Source organism: Triticum urartu, chromosome 6A (genome assembly GCF_056163025.1).
Source record: "Triticum urartu cultivar PI428250 chromosome 6A, HENAU_Tu73, whole genome shotgun sequence".
NCBI lineage: Eukaryota > Viridiplantae > Streptophyta > Magnoliopsida > Poales > Poaceae > Triticum > Triticum urartu.
This window is the reverse complement of record NC_141878.1, coordinates 591,083,292-591,105,108: the sequence shown is the minus strand read 5'-3', so window position 1 is coordinate 591,105,108 and position 21,817 is coordinate 591,083,292. Positions and strand designations below refer to the sequence as shown.

General features: G+C 47.8%; 3 protein-coding genes across 3 annotated transcripts; 1 reads left to right on the top strand and 2 right to left on the bottom strand.

The window, feature by feature from the left end:
• Positions 1–579: 579 nt before the first annotated feature.
• LOC147966798 (putative B3 domain-containing protein Os03g0621600) lies at positions 580–1,250 on the bottom strand. The gene is made up of 2 exons (XM_087530964.1): positions 1,221–1,250; positions 580–1,125 (listed from the first exon to the last, which is right to left on the bottom strand). The coding sequence occupies exons 1-2, from the start codon at positions 1,248–1,250 to the stop codon at positions 580–582; spliced, it is 576 nt and encodes a 191-aa protein (XP_087387090.1).
• A 2,008-nt stretch (positions 1,251–3,258) lies between these two features.
• Positions 3,259–9,320, top strand: LOC147966797 (uncharacterized). The gene is made up of 9 exons (XM_087529108.1): positions 3,259–3,524; positions 3,610–3,780; positions 7,772–7,819; positions 7,903–7,985; positions 8,077–8,227; positions 8,319–8,384; positions 8,477–8,554; positions 8,648–8,722; positions 9,068–9,320. The coding sequence occupies exons 1-8, from the start codon at positions 3,274–3,276 to the stop codon at positions 8,697–8,699; spliced, it is 900 nt and encodes a 299-aa protein (XP_087385234.1). The 5' UTR covers positions 3,259–3,273; the 3' UTR covers positions 8,700–8,722; positions 9,068–9,320.
• Positions 9,321–13,056: 3,736 nt separating this feature from the next.
• Positions 13,057–15,510, bottom strand: LOC125531236 (F-box/LRR-repeat protein At3g26922-like). Its single transcript, XM_087529105.1, has 4 exons — positions 15,375–15,510; positions 14,012–14,911; positions 13,778–13,933; positions 13,057–13,639 (listed from the first exon to the last, which is right to left on the bottom strand). The coding sequence occupies exons 1-4, from the start codon at positions 15,378–15,380 to the stop codon at positions 13,214–13,216; spliced, it is 1,488 nt and encodes a 495-aa protein (XP_087385231.1). The 5' UTR covers positions 15,381–15,510; the 3' UTR covers positions 13,057–13,213.
• Positions 15,511–21,817: the final 6,307 nt, after the last annotated feature.

The following is a 21,817-nucleotide window of genomic DNA, read 5'->3' as shown; positions in this document are numbered from 1 at the left end:
ATGCCATGCGCCCATGCCCCTACCACGTACTGTACGTTGATCCGGGAGCTTTCGGTCTGGAGTGGCGCCAATGCAAAACAAAAGAGATAAGAGTTGGCTTCTCGATGGGCAAGTGTTGCTCTCCCGAGTCTCGACGATAGATTAGAGCCACTCTTTTGTTCGTTAAGGGCGTGTTTGGTTGCCGTGGTCTACGGTAGATGCATTGCATAGCTTTTTCAACTTAATCTGACTATGCAAATGCAGCCTCAAATGCACTATATGCAAATTGTTTGGTTGTCTGTATGTCCACACTGTCTGGTGTTTGGTTGCCTGGATGTTAGTGGATAAACCCAAAGCATGGTGTTTGGTTGTATGCAACGCCTGGTGTGTGGTAACCTTTTTGGCTAGTTGGTGAGGTTACCAACACACTTCGGCACAACCATGTGCCACACATCATAAGCAGAGCAGAGCATAAACAGAGCATCAACTACTTAGATAAGTTCAGATAACATAGTACCACACTTCATAACAGTTCAACGCATAAACCATAAACAGTTCAAAGCAGGCTCGGATAGTACCTTGGTAGGAGGTTCCCCGGCCCTAGTCCTTGGCGGCGAAGGATACGTCGTGCTTCCCGCACTTGTTGACCACCTCAGTGCCATCGTCGTCGAAGATGATGACCTTGAGGGTGTCGGGAGTGAGGAGCTTGAAGGTCACCATGTAGCCGATCTTTATCTGATGAACGACTGCGTAGGTGGCCCAACCCTGATCCAGGGTCACCCTGTCGTTCATCAGTTTCATCGTCACCTTCCAGGAGCAGCCGGTGTTGTTCCTCAGCTTGAACTGCGTCGGCACCGTGACGAAGTGCTTGGTGAAGTCCACGGGCATGGGGATGCACTCAAGCTTCGGTGCAAGGATGACCTTGCAGAAGTGAGTTTGGCCATCCTCCTGATGATAGTGACCGTAGTTGTGGCGCTTGTTGCTGGGGGGCTCCTCCATCCCCTCGTCGCCGCCAACCTCAGGCGTCTTCAGGTCTTCCTCGGCGGTGGGGGGCAGCACCACCTCGTGCCTTGGATGAACGGGTTGCTTGCCCTTGCTGTCAACGGCCGGAAGCACCTCCGTGCCCATTTCATTGCTCTCCTCGATCTGCACACAATTCATGGAGTCAGGCACAACGCAGAGTTCATGGAGTCACGCACAACACAGAGTTCATGGCTTATTGAAGAGCATGTAGTTAAAACGGCATGAATGTCACTCTTCCTCCTCTCCATCGCGCCTATATTTACTCACCCTGCCCAGCACTACTTACCCACCCCCTCTCTTCTCTCACTATCAACCTTCCTCCTCTCCATCGCCATGAGCTCTAGCTATAGCTCCAGCTCCAACGCCAACCCCTTCCCTTGGGGTATTGGCTAGAGGGCCTTCTTCCTCGGGTGGTCGGCTGGTGACCGCAGCAAGTTCGAGAACACCATGGAGGTGTGCTCGAACTTCGGCTCCATGCCTGACATGCAGAGGGCCACTGCACAAGAGCTGAAGACATTGATTCCTGACCCAGCGAAGGGCGTGATGGCAGTCGACATCATTCGCTGGGCCATGAATCAGGCCGTCTCCGATGACGCTAAACAGAGGAAGAAGTGGTCCAAGTACAAGAACTATTGGCGTCCTAATGACCATCGTGCCACAGTGTACTCGGAGACGGCAATCATGCCGTCGGCGGTCATCGGTGGGGAGCCTAAGGAGGAGGAAGAATCGGTGCAGATGCCAGCGAAAGGCGCCATAGCCAGGCCGTCGTACCTGGCAGATCGATCTCAACTCCGCCGAGGACGACGACGATGACCCGCCGCCCTGCAGGGCGATGAACAAGAAGATGAAGGCCAGCCACTCGACCCGCCGCTCCGCACGCCCATGACGGCCGTCGTGGTTAGCCGATGTCCGTTGTGTACCCCCAATCCCCCTTCTGCATCCGCATCTACCTCCATTACGATCTTGCATGAACTAGTATGAAGTAGTATGAACTCGTATGAACTACCTCTACATGCTTATTTACCTCTATTCCCCATCCCCTCTCCATCGTGGATCGAATCTATCGCCGGATCGAACGCAAAAAGTAGTGCATGACGAACAGAGAGAAGTGCTTACCGCCATTGCCGCGGTCCAAGTGATGATCCACTCGCCGGTGATGGAGTCCGGTGGTCTTCTTGCTCTCCTCCGATCCGCCGCCGCCAGTGAGATTTGGGAGAGTGGGGTGAGGGAGCGGTGAGGCTAATAACTGCCGGTGCTTCGTCGCCCACGTCCACGTGCACCGCTCGGGCCTGCCCCTGGAAAAACTGTCGATTCGAGCGTTTCCAGGGAGCCAGGCTCAAGAGTGCTTTAAGGTTCGTGCCATGCGGGCCGAATAGTAAAAATAGGCAACCAAACAGGCCGTTTTCTTTCCGCGCGGGCCTGACCGGGCCTTATGCAGGCTACCAAACACGCCCTAAGGGTTTCGACACTGCTCTTAGCCTGGTTGTTGAACATATATACTTGGCCAAATGTCTATGCATGGTGATGGTTTGGTTTCCATTCGTCATATTCTCTGGTGCTTGCTGTTTGTGTTCAACTGGTCGCCCGCCCACGAGCTGCTCGATGGAGCTCCGTTAACGTAAGAGCATCGGATTCCATAGCTGCTGCCTTGAACGCCATGGAAAATGGACAACTCGAGGAGGGTGGGCACGCCGGTCCGAGCTCAAAGTTTGGCAGGCAGCGATGCGTGAGTCACATCTTTTGGTGGGCACCCGACAGCTACTGCGTACTATAGTAATGCTCCACTTGCATGCCCACCAGAATAAAAAAAATGGTGCGCTTGCATGCTCCAAGATGAAACCCAAGGCGAGGTTAAGCTGCAGTGCTGTTTCTTAAGCATTTTCTCCGCAGCATAGAATAATGGGTGCCTCGCGCTACTTAGGGTTTGAGTCTTTGAGATGAGATGCCGACGGGAAGGATGGGTCGATGGTTTGTTTAGTCTCCCTTCCTCCCTGCATAAAACTAGATTTTGCACCCAACGCAGGGGGTTTGTTTAGCAACTTTATTTTTGACGGAGCCGTCCGGCCAGGGTTGTTTAGGGTTCTAGCTAGCCCGTTCGTTAAGACTATCCAAATTTACTTGCTTGCACCTCCGTGATCATTTTGGATGATTGTATGTACGGCATGCGTTAAGTTTATACTAGAAAAGACACAGTACGCACCATATAAGGGACGATACATATGGTCAACACGATCAGCCATGCTAAAAAAAACGTCTGAATATGTAGAATCCATGTATTTACTTGCGTCGATTTATGGCAACGTATTATCAGTAGTATTAAAAGCTACTAATTACTCGGCGATCTTTTTCCAGCCGATACCGGACAAGCGTACAGGTCACGGCCCCTTCCTCCTTTCCAGCCCCGTCTCTAGCAGCAATACACAACCCCATCCCCGGACCCGCGTGCTCCGGTTTCCCCTCATTCATCCCGTCCCTCTCTGCGCCGCTCAACCAATCGCCCTCCCCTCCTCAAGGCGGTTGAGGTATGTTCATGGTTCATCCTCTTCCGCGGTCCTCTCCTCCTCATCCCCAGATCTCTCTGACTCGAGCTCCTTTCTCCGTGTGAAGCCTCTCGTCTTTGGACGATCCATCACCCGGGGAAGAACATGGATCGAGGAGGCCCGCCGCCTGTACATCCCGCGGTGCGCCGGGGTTTTCACCCGGCCGGGAGCAACAAGCAAGCAAGATGCATGACAACAAGCAGGGCCTGTGGAGGGGGGGTTTGCGCGGATCTGCCATGTAAGTTCGCCATACTTTCGTTTCCTGTTTGCCGCTGCCCCTCTGTGTTCTCTCGAGATGTGATTCGTACGTGTTCCTCCCCGAGACGACGCGGATCGGGATGGCGGAGGCTCAGATCCATGGAGCGAGGTAGAGACCGCGGAAACAGAGACGCCAAGGATTTCGAGGATTCCCTGTCCGGGTTAATTAGGGTTGGAGAATCTGGCAGTACAATTATCTTTGTCTGTGCGCGTCCCAGGGTCGATTAGGTTGGAGATTTTTGAGAAAAGAACGCGTCTCCGTTTGTGCGTCGTCCTAGGGCTAATTTGGTTTGGAGGATTTGACAAAAACAAGGCGCATATCCCTTTTTTGGTGTGCATCATAGCTTGGGTTAACTATTAGGCTTCTCTGTTCGTGCGCGTTAAGGTAGAAGCCGCAGCAACGGAGGATTTCGGTTTGTCCTACCAGTACTAGTGGGTTAGGTTGGAGAATTTGAGGCAAAATTTTCTAAACTCCAAGCGCTCCCCCAGCTCACGGCGGATCTCTCCTCGGGTGGCATCAGCATCAGCATCGCCGGGCGTGCCAGGGAGGGGCTCGGCATCGATGTGGAGCATGCTTAGTACGGCTGGAGGCGCTTGATGTTGACTGACAAGGGGAGGACGATGAGAAGGAGGCCGAGATCGATTCCACTTTCGGCCAATCTGAAGAATCTTCAGTTTTTTTAATTTAATTATTACTGCTGTAGCCTGTAGCATGTTGCTCCTGCAGCGTGCTTTGCGTGGAATGGTCATGGCGTGTGGCTTGTGAGGAGCATTCAGCCTGCCGCCCCTGCTGGCGCCGGCCACGACCCACCGCCGGCAGCCTCCGTTTGCTGCTACAGTCACAGTTCAGGAGGAGTCAGAGCACCTTGGTTATGGCTATTTTCTGAGGAGTTTTCAGCCTGCAGCCCTTCTCAGCGTCGATCGATGCATGGCATGGCCCACCGCGTGTGTGTGAGTCACAGTCCAAGACTAGTCAGAGCACCATGTACCTACTCTTTTTTTTACACAATGACCTTGCACGTTGGCTAGCTGCTGCTGCACCACTGACATGACTCCGACTGCATGCATGCACGAGGATCCGTCTCGACCTATCTCCCTCGTGCAAGACATGGTCTATGCTCGCGTGCATCGCCACATGGCCCACACAGCCTCACTTGTAGAAGGAGGAAGCAGGGGTCTCGGCTAGCCCGAGTCCCCTAAAAAACCAATTTAGCAGCTAGTATGCTGGCACGGTCACGTTAATGACCGACAGTGAGCAGCCCAATGGGAGATATAGTGCAGTTAATTACCCGGACATTTAGCCAAAGTCCTGTTTGCATTACGTGTTCGAGCCCAATGGGAGATGTAGCTCTCTCCAAATTGATCCTCCCATAAGTAGGTGCAGAGCTCGCACAGGGCTCGGCGACGCGACGGCCAATGTGCACGGATCTTGTGTGTGGTCGCGCTCAGTGGCGGATGACAGCGCCTTGATGCCTGAGCGGCATGGCATGGTTGACTTTTGCGCTGCACGGCGTGACAACGATGGTGGTATCTCCTCTTGGCCATGAGGGTGGCAAGCGGATGGGTGGCCTCAGCCCGCCTCGTGGGTTGGGTTTGAGCGAAAGCTCAATGCCGACAACGGCGATACCTACGAGTGAAGTAACAACACAGTTTCAGGGTTTTGGGGTGAAAACCCTGGTCCGTCTCTCTTGGTCGATGGTGGTGGCACCCGGTCATAACCCTCTTGAGGGTGTCATCGTGAAGTCCCGTTCTCTCTCGGTCGCACATGCCCTCGGGTTTGCCTGTCTTGGGTGTCGTTTGTTAGGGGTGGACTCCTATTTTCATGCTCGATGCATTTTGTTTTGGGTCCTTCGAAGAGGGGCTTCACCTTTGTAGAATTAGGATAAGGTGGATCGCTGATTTTGAAGAACAAAACCATGCCGCCTCAAGTGAAAGGGATGGTGAGGGTGACATCTTTACGCCAATCGCATGATGTACGGATGGTAAGGTGTGCAAGGGATGAAATTTTTGAGAAAAAAAGAGAGAGGTTAATCCACCATGAGCCCATGCCTTAATATAAATCAACACAATATGCAAAAAAAAAGTCACATTGCACGATATCAAGCTGATAGAACCGCAATAAGCGAATACCCGCCTCTACATAACAAGATGCACACAACATATGTTTCCTGACATAGTACATTTCTCATAGACTTAGTCATTGTCCTCTGTGGCACACATTTCTAATAGACTTGATCTTTCTTCTACTATTGCCCAACGCTTATCAAACCAACTGCCACAACAAGAAAATATTTTTTGTATATTGTATTTTTTTTTCTTTCTCATACATTCGGCAAACTGGTTAAAAGCCTTGGTGCAGCAGTAAAACTGTTGCCTTGACCATGAGGTCACGGATTCGAGTCCTGAAAATAACCTCTTACAGAATCGTAGCTAAAGACTGTGTACTGTAGACCCAAAGCGATCGCAACCTGCGCAAGCGGGAGCTGCGTGCATCGGGCTGCCCTTTATACATTGGGAAAAAGCTTAGTTTTGTACCTCAAGACTTGCACGCTAATCTAATTCCATATTGCAATTGTTTTGATCTGGAAAAAACAAAACGCACCAGCAATCAGCATTGCTTAGGCAATCAGAATGGGCTCGGCTGCTTGTCCATTCGAGAACACGGCCCAGGCCCCTCTGCTGCCACCCTTTAGTAGGGTTTGATCCCCCATTCGACACCCCCCCTATATAAAGGTGCCCACCCGTACGCAGCCCCCTTCCCCCGGCCCCGAAGAAGATCCGCCGCCGTCGCCGCCTCACATCCCCGTCAGCTCCTCCATTTCTCCCGTGGGTAAACCCTGATCTGTCCCCTCCCCTCTTCTCCCCTCAGGAACCATGTGGATCTCGTCCGTTGTAGAGCTGCTGCGTGACGATTCCGAGTCGAAATTCGCGTGTATTGTGGTGAACCCTAGCTTGAATCCGGATGGTTGGTAGTTTTAGGCCTCAGATCGAGGAGAGGATGTTTGGATGTAGTTTCCTAGGTGCAGATCCATTCTGCCCATCTGATTTCCACTCGCTGGAATTGCTGCTGTCTGATTTTCGGATTATGTAGATCTCATGCGTTGCTGTTGGAGAATCCGAGTTGAAATTCGCGTCTCCTGTGGTTAATCCGAGTGGGAATCCAGCTGATTGTCTAGTTTGGGGCTTCACATCCAGGAGAGGGTAGTTTAGATGCAGTTGGTGGGTGTAATCCATGACGTCCATGCTCGTTTCTGTTCGGTCGACTTGCTGTCTGTTTTATTTTTGATTTCTTGTTCTCTTGATCTTGCGGTTTCAGGATGTGTGATGTTAGTTCGTTCTGAGCTAGTTTGATGCCTGATCTACTTGTTTCAGAACCTTACTTCATGCAACATGTTTCATAAGATTTTAGTTGATCTGATTAGGTCATGGTGGAAATTTCTTCCCCCTTCATCTGAAATAACTGGAAGATCAGATCCTCTTCGAAATTGTGTGGCTCTGATGTAGTTAGAAGTAGATGAAAATTTCCATCATCTTTATGTGCAATAGATCATATTCGAAATTTCCAGGGTCCTACTATTTTAGATGTAAACTGAGACCTGCTGTGGTAATTTTTCTGCATCAATGTCACTTCCAAGTGGTTAGAACCAGTAGACTCTTCTAAATTTCCAGTCCTACTGTGTTAGATGTAAACTGACCCTGCTGTGATATTTTTTCTGTGTATGTTCTTTCCAAGCGGCTCTTGTAATTTTTGTTATTGAAGGAGCCTTTTAGATCGATTTCTGATCACTCCTTCGATTGTTTGGTTTGGTTATATGAATTGTGTGGTGATATGTACTATGGATATGATACCTCTCTAATGGGTTGAGTAGAATGTTTTCCACTGTATGGTTTGGAATTCTGTATTCTTGTTCTATGATGCTCTCTTGCTATTAATACTGCTTGTAATGTATATTTTTGTTCTTTTGTGACAGTTGGTTACCAACAGCTGTCTCCATGGAACCGCGCCGTGATCCACTGATGTGAGAGACTTTAGGCTGTATACTTCTGTCCATCCTGGCTTTTCTTTCTTAGACAGTTTTCACCTCTTTTCATTCTTATGCAGCTCGAGGAACCTCCCTTGTGATTGCCCGCCCAGGAGCCGCCTCACTAGGCTTGCAGCTAACACCGAAGAATCCTTTTCTGAAGGTTATTATAACTTCAAACTCAGTTTTTTCCCCTGTTTCTTTTGTTGCACTTGTGCGATACCTATTTCTGACTTTTGGTGCATCTTTTTCAGTGCCAGACTACCTGGTGTGCACCAAGGCAAAAACCAGGAAGGAGCTCATGAAGAGGGCGTCGGGTCTCAAGGCCGGGGTGACGGGACATGGCTGCCCCCCCGGCTACAGTGGTGTCATTGTCTATCCGTTGTCTGAATTAGAGAACGAACTGTACGTGGGCTTTTATATTTGTTTTACTGTGAATCTGCAGTCTCCTTTTAAAAAAAAATCTGATCTCTTTTTTGACTGATTGAACCTACAGCCTAAACCCGATGGGGGCTGAGTCTGAACCTCAGGCTGTTGTTGTTGGTGGGCCTGTTGCTGTGATGTAAGTTTGCTGTTTTATCGTCTGTTTGTTTGTGTGGTGACTGCAGATTGTTTATTGATAATCTGATGCTGACTGTAATTTGAAATCTGCAGCGGTCAACCTCCGCAGGATGAGGTGCCTGTCGAAGAAGGTGAAATTCCAGAAGTTGGTGGTGGTCCTGGTCTCCCGATGTAAATTTTCTGTTTAATCCTCTTTGCTTGATTGTGCGGTGAATTCTAGTGGTGACTGATGGTCTGATGCTGGCTGTAATTTGAAATATGCAGCGGTCCTCTGCAGGAGTTGGAAGGTGTTGTCCATGAAGGTGGTGCTCTCTAAATGGTTAGGGTTGGTTCGGAAAGGTATGGCTGCCTAGAGTTTTTGGTTTATTAAAGACAGGCAAATGCCCTTACTCTGAACTTCTTAATCCACATGTATGCAATGTTGTTTTGTGACCTTCCCAACCTTGTGATTGTTGCCTGGTCTGTGATTAGTTATTAATTACTTGCCTCTCTTCACTGTTTTCAAAGAAATCCACTGTCACGTTCACTGCTTAAGTTAATTCCATACGCAGTTTGATTATGGTCTAGTTCTAAGAACGGATGCATGAAGTCTTGTGCCTGCTATCTCTCTCATACTGTTTTCAGTTAATTGTTTGTTTGTTTTGTTTGAGTTTGTTGGTGGCTGACTCATTTGTTGAATTGCAGATGCTTGACAGCTGCGAGTAAATGAGGCAAACATTGTTTTCGATGGTCGTGGTCCGGAGTCCTGAGCTTTGCCTGCAATGGTTTACATTTCAATAATGATACGCATGCAGGTTTCCATTGCGTGATTCCAACTTGTAATATATCATTTGTCTTCTTGCACCAAGACCATGTTAAAACTCTCTTGCCTGTAATGCGTAGCTGCAATTGTGAGTAATATTCTCTCATATCGTCTTTGGTCGGTTAATATTCTCAATTGGGTGGTCATGCTTGCTTACAATCTTGCTTCATTTTTGCAATTTGTTGAATGCATATTTACAACTGTTGGAGAGCGCAACATACTGTTGTGATTTTGTTTGTCCTCCAGCGCTGGAGAGTTGAGTGACAGTTCTGGCTGATGCATATTTTTAGGCTGCAATTGAAGGCTGGACATCAGCAGTACAGGCATTTGCCACTTGATTAGCTTTGCAGGAAGAGTAGAGCAACAGGACTGCACTCTCCAGCCGAATTTTGGTAGTAGCTCTAGTGGTGCACTACAAGGTATCAGCAGTATGAAACAACACTCAAGTGGTCATCGAGAATTCCACCTTGACGTACCCTGGCTTCAAGTTTTGTCACTCGGGCAATTTTGTTAACTCAGACCAAGCGGATTGATTGGGCTTTGATACGTGCGTGTTATAAAAAGCTAACTGAAACCTCTTCCTCTCTGAACACTTTCTTCCAACTCTTCAAGATCACCTTATCAGGTATCTGAAAGGAAAATGTTTTGATCCGGCTGACCGGCCAAGTTTTCAGCCGGACGCGTGCCAGCCATCAGATGAGATGAGATCCTCGCAACTGCTCTTCTCTTCTCACCAAGCTCGCCGTCGTTGTGACAGGGAGCACACATGGAGCACACATGGATACTACGGCGACCAACGTTTGCTGGCACCGATGTCGCAAGCGCCACGTTTGCACACATGGATGCTGGAACCAGACACACAAAAATGCTTCAACGTATTATTTTGCTATAACCAGAGGTCGGGGATGGCGAGCACGCAAGTCATCGCGGGCGGCGATACCGGAACAGAAATTGGGGGAGCTGTTTTCACGGCCGGCAACCCCCGCGGCACTACCATGGACGCAACATAATAACTGTCGCGTCGACGTTTCTTTGCTGCGAGCGATGACAACGAGGCAAAACGGGCAAGCGAGCAGATCGAGGTTGGTCATGGAACTCTTTCGTGATCTGTACAATCTCTCTGTTCGATCTGTGTTCCAGTCCAAGGGGGCGAGAGGGGCGGCACACCCATCCAAGGTCATACTGTGTCACCACTTGTCTTCGCCCCTAGCAATCCATATGTGTTGCCACTTTTCTTTTTTTCACCTATTCGTGACCAACATGATCATACTATGCATCGCTCTTCTTCTATTATTGTCCCTGGCGAGGCTATCCTGGACCAATGCTCATAACCTTGATCAGGTCATGGGTTCGATTCGTGTAATTCCGCAAACTTGTAAGGATGGTCGGTGCCAGCCTTGTCTCATCTACAACACCCATGTTTGGAGGAAAACATGATGGGTTGATTGAGAATAAGTTTCTTCAAGGCACCAGTTTGGGACATAGGTCATGGCATCACACGTACTATATACGCCTATCTGCTGCTGCTGCCATCCCCAACCCACACATCCTCCTCCAGCTACCTCCAGCATTGGGCATAGGGGCGATGACGAGATGAAAATGTGGGTGAGGAGGGCAAATGGCTTCCACTGTGATGGTTTCGGCTCATTCTGGTACCGACAGTGGTCGTTCTGTGGTCTCAGAATCTCCTTGTAATTTTTATTACGTTTGACATACTTTGTATATCCGACAAACTTTAATAATAAACTATTTTTTCTTCTGAAAAAGGCAAACTCACGCTGGATCGATCCTTCACCCTGTAGCTATCGACCTATCCTGATTGATACACTAGATGTACATACGCAATAGTCGATGCCTCCAGTGGCGGACCCAGAAATTGGGGTTTGCCGGGGCGGCGGATGACGATGGAGCACCATTACATTGCGCCGATAGGCGCCAGGCACGGGAGATACCCTGCTTCGTCGCCAGAGAGCCGGGGCGGCCGCCCCAGCTCGCCCCAATGGTGGATCCGCCACTGGATGCCTCCACCAGCCAAAACCACCGTTTTTTTTTTTGCACTCTTATCTTTTTGCTTACCAGGCGTGAGGGGGTGCGTGTGGACAGAGGCACAACGACAGAGGAGCAGAATAGGTAATGCTAAGTTCTTTTTAGATAGGAGAGATATGGATGATCAAAGTTTTACCTAAAATACGAGAAGACCCAATAAACCCAGATGGAGGTAGTATCTATTAGTGGGAAAGAGACACTTCAGAAGGCAATGGCACAAGCTATCCTGGTCTACGCTGTAAGGCTATTTGTGATGCTATTGCTAGATTTGTGATGCAATGAAAAGCATGGTGCAAAATGTGCATCCCAAAAGACTAAGGTGGTATGGGGTTTAGAGATTTATACAACATTTTTTTTTGCAGGGTGAGATTTATGCTGCTTTAATGAAGCAATGTTGGCCAAACTAGAGGTTATTGTCTGAGCTATACTCGCTCTGTTGGGTTTGAAAACTTCCAAACAAGGAGAAATTTAGCCCCTGGAGATGGTGCAACGATTATTGTTTGGGAAGTTCAATGGATTCCGATGAGTCATGATTGCAAGATAATGGCGCCAAGGGGGAAGTGCTTGTTACAGATAGTTCAAGACATGATTGATCCTATTGCAAGTGAATGGGATGGGCAGATGATCAAGGGTAATTTTTGGCCAGAGTGAATGTGGCGAGGATTCTGCAAATTCCTCTTCCTACACATGGTCAATCGAATTTTATTGCATGAGAATTCTCCAAGTTTGCATGTTTCTCGTTGAGATCGACCTACCATGTGGCATGAGGGCATAATATAGAACGAGCGCTCGCCTCAATCAAGGACAAAGAAGGATGGATCCGTCTCCGGCCTAGAAGGAACTTTGGGGAAGGACGGTACCTTCGAAAGTGCATATTTTCAGTTAGAGGATTTTGTAGGGTATTGTTCCTTGTTACTCCACATCGGCAGATCCAATTGTCTTCACATTGGCTGTTGCCTTGTGACCATGAGACCATGGGTTCAAGTCCTGAAAACAACCTCACAACCTCTTGCAGGAATGCAGGAAAAAGCCGCAGACAAAAGACCCAAAGTGGTCGGACCCTTCCCCGGACCTTGCGCAAACGGGAGCTACATGCATCGGTGCCCTTTGCCTTCCCAGCTTGTTGCATTGACCCGGAAGATCTCCATCACATTTTATTTGTTTGTGATGACCGACAGGGTAATGGAGGTTTGGGAGGCTCTCGGTCTAAAGGCTTGTATTGTGTCTGTTGCTGTCCGAGAGATCAGGGGCAGCGATTCTAGAAAAACTGTTGTGTGCTGAGCTCCCATGCGGAATGGGCGTCCCAGTGGCCAATGGAATTGAAACTCCCTCCTTTTCATAATGTAGTGCATATAGATTTTCTGAAAAGTCAAACTTCACAAACTTTGACTAAGTTTATTGAAAAAATTATTTATATCTACAATAGCACATATATACAATATGAAAATACATCTTATGATGTATCTAATGATATGTATTTAGTATTCTAGACTAGATGTACGCATTTTTATCTACAAACATGGGTAAAGTTTGATTTTTTTCAAAAAAATCTATAGACACTAAATTGTGGAAGAGGGAGTATCATTGTGGCAGGGTAGTAGATTTGATGGTAGCGTTGCCCATGAGGAGAAATTTGGGTCCGTAGCACGTTGTGCACTGATGGTTGCTTGTGGAGCTTTGACCAAACAAACTTGTGGTGATTGAAGACATCTTGAGTTCCAAGTGACAATCGTCCCCAAGTTGATTCGTAATAAAGCAATAATATGCTTATACGGACGAAGAAAAATGTTTTTAATTCTAAACTTATTATGAGAACGATCAGCACTACAGCATAATAATACACTAAACCTTAAAAAGACATAATAATAGGGGTAATACAGTTTGCGGTCAATATATATAAAAAGACTGAAACAACTCTCGACCAAAGTAACAACACTTCTAAGACAGCAGTGAGCACTGTGAAATCAACCACCTCTTTTGCCTCACGTAAAAGACCTTTTTGCCTCAAGCAGCGAGCACTGTGGGTACTCCATTTTTGCTACATGGCCAGGCCTCTTGGCACCAAAGTGAAATATGGCAAACGACTCAATCCCAGCTGCGAGCCTCCTCTTCAGAGAGACCCTCTGCCTTTTAGTCCAGGGGTACCTGTTAGGCTTCTCCTCGCAGTTGCCGCACTCCGACCTACTATACAGGAACACGTCTGCTAGATTCACCGCTGCCACCATAACGCGTCTGACATAACTCACAAAGCAGTCTTCAGATTCAAAGCCAACAATGACGAGTGTGGCCAAGCTGTGGTGTTGGAAACCTGCTGCGGCAGAGTCCCACTCTACACCCTTGTTCTCACTATATGATAGTTCTTTCCTCTTCTCCTCATCCGTTTCTGTTAAACACGCATGATCCCATACCTGCATGCCAGCAATTAGGACAAAGATAAAAAAATGAGTTATCAGTAGATCAGACATATTTTGTATCTGGTGAGAAAATCTTGCAAAACGTAACACTAAGCCCATGTGGGAAAAAGAGATCTTCAGGTAAGCACGTACCGTCATGTATAGCTCCTTTAGTAAGGGCGCAGCTTCAAGAATAAACATTGTCCAGGTAAGATCATACCCTTCAGGAAGACTAGCTAGATTCACAAACCTTAGTTGGCAGAAAACAGATGCCAGGGATTGCGTCGTACATTCTGGCTGCACCCAAATCTGCAACGAATAAGCATATGGTGAGATGGGCAGAGAAGAAGCGAAGCCACAGCTCGCAAAGCGACAATCTTGACTTACCTTTTCAGAATTAAATTCCAACTTCAGATCTCGTATAGAGGTACCACTAAGAAACTCACTTAACTCAACCATCCTGCTGTAACTAAGGGCGAGATTTGTGAGGCTTACAGCCTCCAGCAACGGGACATGACCAATAAACAGTGGATCTTGGAACTGCAGCCAACCTTCAAAGACCATCTTTTTGAGTTGAGGGAGCCAGTTCAGCTGAACTTGTGCGAGCCTACAGTGGACAATACTAAGCTCACTGAGATGAGCATGTTCAAGTTGAAGCGTGCTGCAATCACCAGAGTCACAATGGTACAAACGCAAATGCTTCAACCGCTTGCAAGTGATGAGGACGTTGGATATGTCTGATTCACCAAATCTCAAATTCTCTAGGTCGAGGGTAGTGAGACCACCAAATGCACTTGGGCAGGCATCAAAGAACAACATGAATTTTCTCCCAGCGGTGACCAGATCATCCTCGTCCATGTCAATGATGTCATACTTCCCTGTCATAACACTGAATTTCGCGTTCTTGACCAGGTGTGCTGCCATGGCACAACCAACAGCACGCCCAATGGATATGGGGACATCATCTCTCAAGTAGAACGTCGTGGACAGAAAACGGATGGTGTGTTCTCCAGGATTTCTACGCGTCAATATGCTCTCCATCGCTTGGACCACAGCGGCATTGATGCGAACCAATTCATTATCAGAGATGTCGGTGCATAACACGCCCTTGGGAAGGAAGTGCTGAGCACTTATTATAAGTCGAGACAGCTTGGCACAGAGTTGAGTCCACCGTCTAGAGAGGACGCTGGTTCTTGCAGCCTCACGGACATTGAGTCGGTCAAGAATGTTGACCAGAATGTCATCAGGCAATGCGCTGAGCCTATCAGCTCTCTTGCCTTTCTGCATCTGGCATGAAGAAAAATAAGAGTCATTTCACACTAGTTGCAAAATAAAAATCATATTCTCAGATATGCAAACTGTATGCAATAGCAAACATGCAATTTGGATGGTAAAAGACATCCTGACTTTGACATATTTATTGTCACAGAAAAAAATGCAATTATTTTTCGAGAATACCCAAATTGCGTACCATAGCTTTATAGAAGAAGAGAATATTAGCCAGATGTGGAGTTGTGTTGTCGTTTGTGGCTGTCTGTGGGCTAGCCAGATGTGGAGTTGTGCTAAAAATTGAAATTATCACAGATGCAATTTTGATTCAGTCACAAAGATGCAGTTTTTATAGTCACAAAGATGCAATTTTGATGTAGATGTGCAAAATTTTCAACTTTGATTAGATCTACTGTAGTATAAAAAGGGTTCTCACAGGAAACAAAAGATCTGCCAGGGAAAAGAGGACAAATGTACTCACCGTCATGGCTCCCGCGTAGATCTGCCGAGGCCCGAGAAGAATTGGTTACCGTGAATTTGAATTTGAAAGCTGAAGGCTCACGAGTTGCCGTGAATTAGCACCGCGGTTGCCGCCAGGCCAGATATATATATATATATATATATATATATATATATATATATATATATATATATATATATATATATATATATATAGCTGCTGGGCTCCCGCCAGCAATTGAAACTCGGAGACTGAATTCGAAACAGGACCTGTTTCTGATTGTATTCCGGGAAGGACTGCTTTGATTGCGGATTGCGATTTAAAAAGGGAGGCGCTTCGATTGCGGACTGCGGCTCGGAGAGGAGCCGCTTGATTGCTTCGATTGTTGGTTGCAGCTCGGAAATAAGCAGCTCGAAATGGAGCTGCTGCTGCTTCGATTGGGGACTGCAGCTCCCAAAGGGGGAGCTGCTTATTTGGGCGCCTGTGCTGAAGCACCGCTCGATCCTCATTCGAGGCCTCCGACGGCGACGGCGACGGCGCGCGGGGGGAGCTCGGCACACGGCAGGCGGCGGCGCATCACTGACCTCCGATCCCCTTTCCTCTCCGGTGAAACCCTAGTATAGTATAGTACTCCAGTACTAGGAGGGGGCGGCGTGGTGGATCACCATTTTATTTGTGCGGCCTGCGATGGAGAGATAATGGCACGGATGGGCTAAGGCCCAAAGTGCGATTGCGTTCCTCAAGCTCTGGTTTGTAGTTTGTCTCAAAAAAAGAAAAAGAAAAAAAAATCTCCGTTTGGAGTGTTTTTTTTTAAAGGGGAAGCTCTAGGGACGCGGTGATTCGGTGCTCGAGTTCAGATGCTCCCGAAATCGTCCGCGTACATTCCTTGCTCGGGTTCCGAACAAATCACCATTTTATTTGTGCGGCCTGCGATGGAGAAATATTGGCACTGATGGGCTAAGGCCCAAAGTGCGATTGGGTTCCTCAAGCTCTGGTTTGTAGTAAAAAAAAAGTATTTTTTCTTCTTAAAAAAGGGAAGCTCTAGCGGATACTCAATTGGTTTGTAGTAAAAAAAAGTATTTTTTCTTCTTAAAAAAGGGAAGCTCTAGCGGATACTCAATTCGGTGCCTAGCCTCATCTACATTAGGTGAACAGTAAAAAATAGCACATTTTTTAAAAACAAATCTGAACCTTTTTTGGATGTAAGATGATTCGATGCACCAGGTGCGTGCAAAAATTCATGGATAAATGACATTCGAGGAACTCATGCAAAAAACAAAAAATGAGCTCTGATCATTGTTGTTTTCATAGGTTTCTCACAGGGAAAACCCTATTCGACGATTGCTACGGCGAATTATTGAGGATTCTCATAGGGCAAGGATGCTAGCGTCGAGAGATGAGCCGGCTCAGTTCCAGCTTCCCACAGTGCGCCCAACCGGTTTTGGGATCCTTCCCTAAACCAGGGTTTTTCCAGTGTATTCTGTTTTTTTGGTTTTCCTTTTTACTTTCTATTACGCTTTTTTCTGTTTCTTTTTATGAGAAACGCTGCATGGAAACCAAAAATTTTTCCTAGGAAACACCCAAGATCTATTCTGTGGAGATGCTAGCAACGAGAAGGGGGAGTGTCTACGTACCTTGTAGACCGAAAGCGTTAACGATCTGAAGATCATGGTTGACGTAGTCGCACTCGCGTCGCGATCCAATCCGATCCAAGCACCGCACATGTGGCACCTCCGAGATTAGCACACGTTCGGCTCGGTGACGTCTTCTTCTTCTTGATCCGGCAAGCGAGGGAGAAGATGTAGATGAGATCTGATCCAACACGGCGGCATAGTGATGGCGGTGGCAGCGGAAATCCGGCAGGGCTTCGCCAAGCGCGTACCGGATGAGGAGATGGGAGAAGTTGGGAGAGACGGCGACCAAGGGTGGAAAGGTGGCTGCCCCCATGTGCCTCCCCTCTCTTTATATAGGCTAGGGGGTAGTGGAGGGCATACAAAACCCTCCTAGGGCCGGCCACAAGGGAGAAATCCTGTTAAATTTGGAGATAACATCTTATCTCTAGATTCAACCATTTAAATTTAGAGATAAGACCTTATATCTAGATTTAAACAACACGGGCCTTGATGGCTGGCGTGGCAAGCCCATGTGGCTCGGTCTATGTGGGCCCTTCTCGGGTCGTTGGGCCACACGGTGGAACCCCTGGAACCTTCTAGAACCTTCCCAGTACTCTACCGAAAATTCCCAAACTTTTCGAAACCCTGAAAAACCACTTCCCATATACAAATCTTTACCTTCGTACTATTCCGGAGCTCCCCGTGAGGTCCCGGATCCCATCCGGGACTCCGAACTACTTTTGATCTTCACCATATGAATATCCCAATACTACCCTAGCGTTACCGAACATTAAGTGTGTGACCCTACGGGTTCGAGAACATGGAGACTCCTCTCTGATCAATAATCAATAGCGAGACTTGGATGCCCATAATGACTTCCATATACACTACACGACAACACTTGTTTAGGGGCAATTAACTGCCAGAAGAAATACCTGTTCAAGGGCAAACGATCTGCCGAGACACCAGTGTCTGCCAGTACAAGGATCTTAGGGCGGGGTAACTGCCGGGAGAACTCGAGCAACGAGGGGACATAGACCGCCGGTACAATTTACGACCCATGTTTTGCCAGGACATCTAGGAAATGGCCCATATACTGCCGAGGACCGACTTTGGTGCGAGACTAAAAATTTATTGGGCCTAAAGTGCGTGCTAGCGAGAAAAAAGCATGCAAAAGTGACTAACATTTTGGCTCAAAGGACTTTAACGCGCCGGCCCTCCACCACCAGACCACATCGCCCCTAATCCACGCCAAAAAAAATTTAGTTAAGCAATACCCATGTTTTCCCTCGAGCTAGGGTTATCGTTTCCTCTCGGCGGCGGCAACGTCGCCGTTGAGAAAGTTTCTTCCCTCCCTCGTTATTCTCGGGCCGACAGCCTCGTGATGCCGGGGCTTTCTCCGATCGCCCCTTGGCCTCGGTCCTGTCCGGTTTATGGAGGCGAGGAGTTAGGGTTTACCCGCCCGGCGAAAGTTTCTCATCGGGCAAGAGATCCAACAATGTAGACCAGCGATGCTGGCGGGAACATGCATATTGTTTTTCCGGATGGAGATCATCTAGCAGGTTGGAACGAGCTGATCCTAGGAGGAAAACCTCCCGATCATGGTGTGCACCAAGGTTGGGGCTGCTTGTTGTTAGCTTTCGATGGTGACTTCCATGTACTGCTGCAGTTATCTTGGTTTGTGATAACAGAAGGTGATCCTGGAGGTGGCCGCGGACGCGGTTCAGCTCGAAGTAGAGGCAACATACAAGGTATTGGACGTGGCTACACGGTAGAATACCGTGATGAAGCTATGACAGAGGCAGATGCTAGCAGAAAACGGACACAGGAACATACTGATACAACACCGATGCAAGTCCCCACGGCGCAGGTGGCACCTGCAGCAACTTTGCCGGGGAAGGCCACACTTCTGCAACCAACGCCTCCACTGCCACCAAGTCCCAGCTCCAAGCAGGATCTGAAGAGGCCGAAGACATCAATAGCTACAGAAAAACTGCCGAGGTGCTCGGCACCACCCAAACCCACAGGAGCAAGAGCGGCGTCCTCCGACCCGGAGGGTCGCCGAGCGCAATGAATACTATATGTTGGAACTGTCGTAGCGTGGGCAACGCGGCGACAGTTCATGAACTTCGCGAGCTCGCGAAGAAATTTGCCCACCCTATACTCTGTATCGTGGAAACTCAAATAGAAAGAAGTAGGGTTGAAGCTCTTGCAGGAACTCTGGGATATGATAATAGTTATGCTATAGATAGCCAAGGGAGAAGCGGAGGTATAGGTATCTTCTGGAACAATCCAACAAAAATTGATATTTTGGGCTACTCGGTGTATCATATAGATTGCTCGGTACTTGATCCAGGAAAGGACCCATGGAGACTCACTTGTGTGTATGGAGAGGCCCAGACTCACCTCCGCCATCAGACATGGACCGTGTTAAAAAACATAAGCAGTACAAGCACTCTCCCATGGCTTTGCATTGGAGACTTCAATGAAGTTCTTCGTCCGGATGAGCATGAGGGAGTAGGTCAGCGAAGTAATGCTCAAATTCAAGGTTTTCGTGACACACTTGATGTTTGCATGTTGATGGATTTAGGCTACAAAGGGCGTTTTTGGACTTTTGAGAAAAAAGTTGTTGGAGGCACTTTCACGCGTGTGCGTTTGGATAGAGCTCTTGGCTCGGCTGAGTGGTCAGCCCAGTTTCCCCTAGCGAGTCTCTCGCATCTTACGGCGGCCACCTCGGATCATTGCCCTATTTTCTTGGAAATAAATGAGCAGGACAAAGCAAAGAAAAACCGGACCTTCAGGTATGAGACTATGTGGGAGACTCACGTGACATGGCAAGACACCATCCTGGATCGCTGGAATAATATACACTCGGGGGACACAGTGGAGGAGGTTCGACGGAAGCTTGCAGACCTAGCTAGGAATTTGTCAAGATGGAACAGTGATACATTTGGTAGCATCCGGAAGGAAATAAAAACGTTGAAGCTTGAGCTAGAACGCCTCAGGAGTGATCCTCAGAGAGTCGGCCCGTCACACGCCGAGATGAAAATTAACGACAAGCTTGTGGAGCTTTATCACCGACAGGAGCTTATGTGGAGACAACGTTCAAGGATCGAGTGGCTAGCAGCTGGAGATAAAAACTCTAAGTTTTTTCACCTTCGGGCGAGTATGCGCAGGAGAAAAAACCTGATAAAAGCGCTAACAAATTCACTTGGCGTGCAGATTGACGACCCGGCCACTTTGAAAGACGTGGTGAATGAGTTTTATCAGCAACTATACACATCTGAGGGAGTCACCGGCCTTGATGATGTGCTGCAACATGTACCCACCAAAGTCACGGCTGGGATGAATGATATCTTATGCTCACCATATTCTAGTGATGAGGTAAAAACTGCTCTTTTCCAAATGTTCCCAACTAAAGCGCCTGGTCCAGACGGTTTCCCAGCGCACTTTTACCAACGACATTGGTCTATCTGCGGAGAAGAGATCACGAAGGCAGTACTGAGAATTGTTAGGGGAGAAGAGAGTGCAGAAAGTATAAATGATACAGTTTTGGTTTTAATACCAAAGGTAATGAATCCAACCTTTCTGTCGCAATTTAGACCGATTAGTCTCTGCAACGTGTTATACAAGCTTGCCTCAGAAGTTGTTGCAAATAGACTGAAGTTGATTCTGCCAGATATCATCTCTGAGGAGCAGTCTGCGTTTGTGCCAGGCAGACTTATAACTGATAATATTATTTGTGCCTATGAATGTCTGCATTTTATGAAGCGGTCCAAGGCAAAGTCAAACAGCTCTTGTGCTGTAAAGCTCGATATGATGAAAGCTTATGATCGTTTGGAGTGGGAGTACCTGAGGGCCATTATGGAGAAGCTAGGCTTTGCTAATGCCTGGATAGAAATAGTGATGAACATGGTGACGTCGGTATCTTTCTCTATTCTATTCAATGGAGAAAAACTTGACCAGTTCAGGCCTACTAGAGGAATTCGACAGGGAGATCCAATTTCCCCTTACTTGTTTTTGATTGCAGCGGAGGGCCTTTGGTGCCTTTTAAAATCTTGTTCTCAGTCATCAGTACTTGGCGGTATCAAGGTGGCTCCTACATCTCCAGCTGTTAACCATCTTTTGTTTGCAGATGACAGCGTGCTACTTTTCAAGGCGAGTGTTGAGGGTGCAAATGCGGTATCAAACCTGCTGAATATTTATTGCAGTGCTTCCGGACAGCGAGTAAATAATGAGAAGTCTTCTATTTTCTTTAGCAAAGGTTGTCCCCAGCAGGTGCGCAATAATGTTAAAGATGCTCTAAATGTTCAGAATGAATCTCTGAGTGACAGGTATTTGGGTATGCCAACTGATGTAGGACACTCCAAAAACGGTACTTTTAGATATCTCAGAGATCGTGTCTGGGAAAAGGTGAAAGGATGGATGGAGAAGTTGTTGTCTGCTACAGGTAAAGAAGTGTTAATTAAATCAGTCGCCCAAGCAATTCCTGTCTATTCCATGGCATGTTTCAGACTCCCTAGAGGCTTGTGTGAGAATGTCACGTCAATTATTCGGCGGTTCTGGTGGGGTAGCAAGCAAGGGAAGAGGAAACCGGCCTGGGTGGCATGGGATATCATGACAAGGCCAAAATCTATGGGCGGCCTTGGTTTCCGTGATCTTGAAATATTCAATTTGGCCCTTTTGGCCCGGCAAGCATGGAGACTTCTAAATAGCCCAGATTCGTTGAGCGGGAGGATTTTGAAAGCAGCTTATTATCCGGAGTGTGGGATTTTGCAAGCTGAGTTGGGTACTCACCCATCACAAATTTAGCGAGCAATCATTGATGGCAGGGACATAATGCAGCAGGGA

What these genes read in the sequence shown, in the direction of transcription:
- LOC147966797 (XM_087529108.1), top strand. Translation starts at nt 3,274, where the DNA reads ATGTATTTACTTGCGTCGATTTATGGCAACGTATTATCAGTAGTATTA. An exon ending in CGAAGAATCCTTTTCTGAAG is followed by an intron (nt 7,986 to 8,076) that starts GTTATTATAACT and finishes CATCTTTTTCAG; the next exon opens with TGCCAGACTACCTGGTGTGC. An exon ending in GGTGGGCCTGTTGCTGTGAT is followed by an intron (nt 8,385 to 8,476) that starts GTAAGTTTGCTG and finishes TGAAATCTGCAG; the next exon opens with CGGTCAACCTCCGCAGGATG.
- LOC147966798 (XM_087530964.1), bottom strand. Translation starts at nt 1,250, where the DNA reads ATGGAGAGGAGGAAGAGTGACATTCATGCC. An exon ending in GGAAGAGTGACATTCATGCC is followed by an intron (nt 1,126 to 1,220) that starts GTTTTAACTACA and finishes AATTGTGTGCAG; the next exon opens with ATCGAGGAGAGCAATGAAAT.
- LOC125531236 (XM_087529105.1), bottom strand. An exon ending in TGGAATTTAATTCTGAAAAG is followed by an intron (nt 13,934 to 14,011) that starts GTAAGTCAAGAT and finishes TATTCGTTGCAG; the next exon opens with ATTTGGGTGCAGCCAGAATG. An exon ending in TAAAGGAGCTATACATGACG is followed by an intron (nt 13,640 to 13,777) that starts GTACGTGCTTAC and finishes GCTGGCATGCAG; the next exon opens with GTATGGGATCATGCGTGTTT.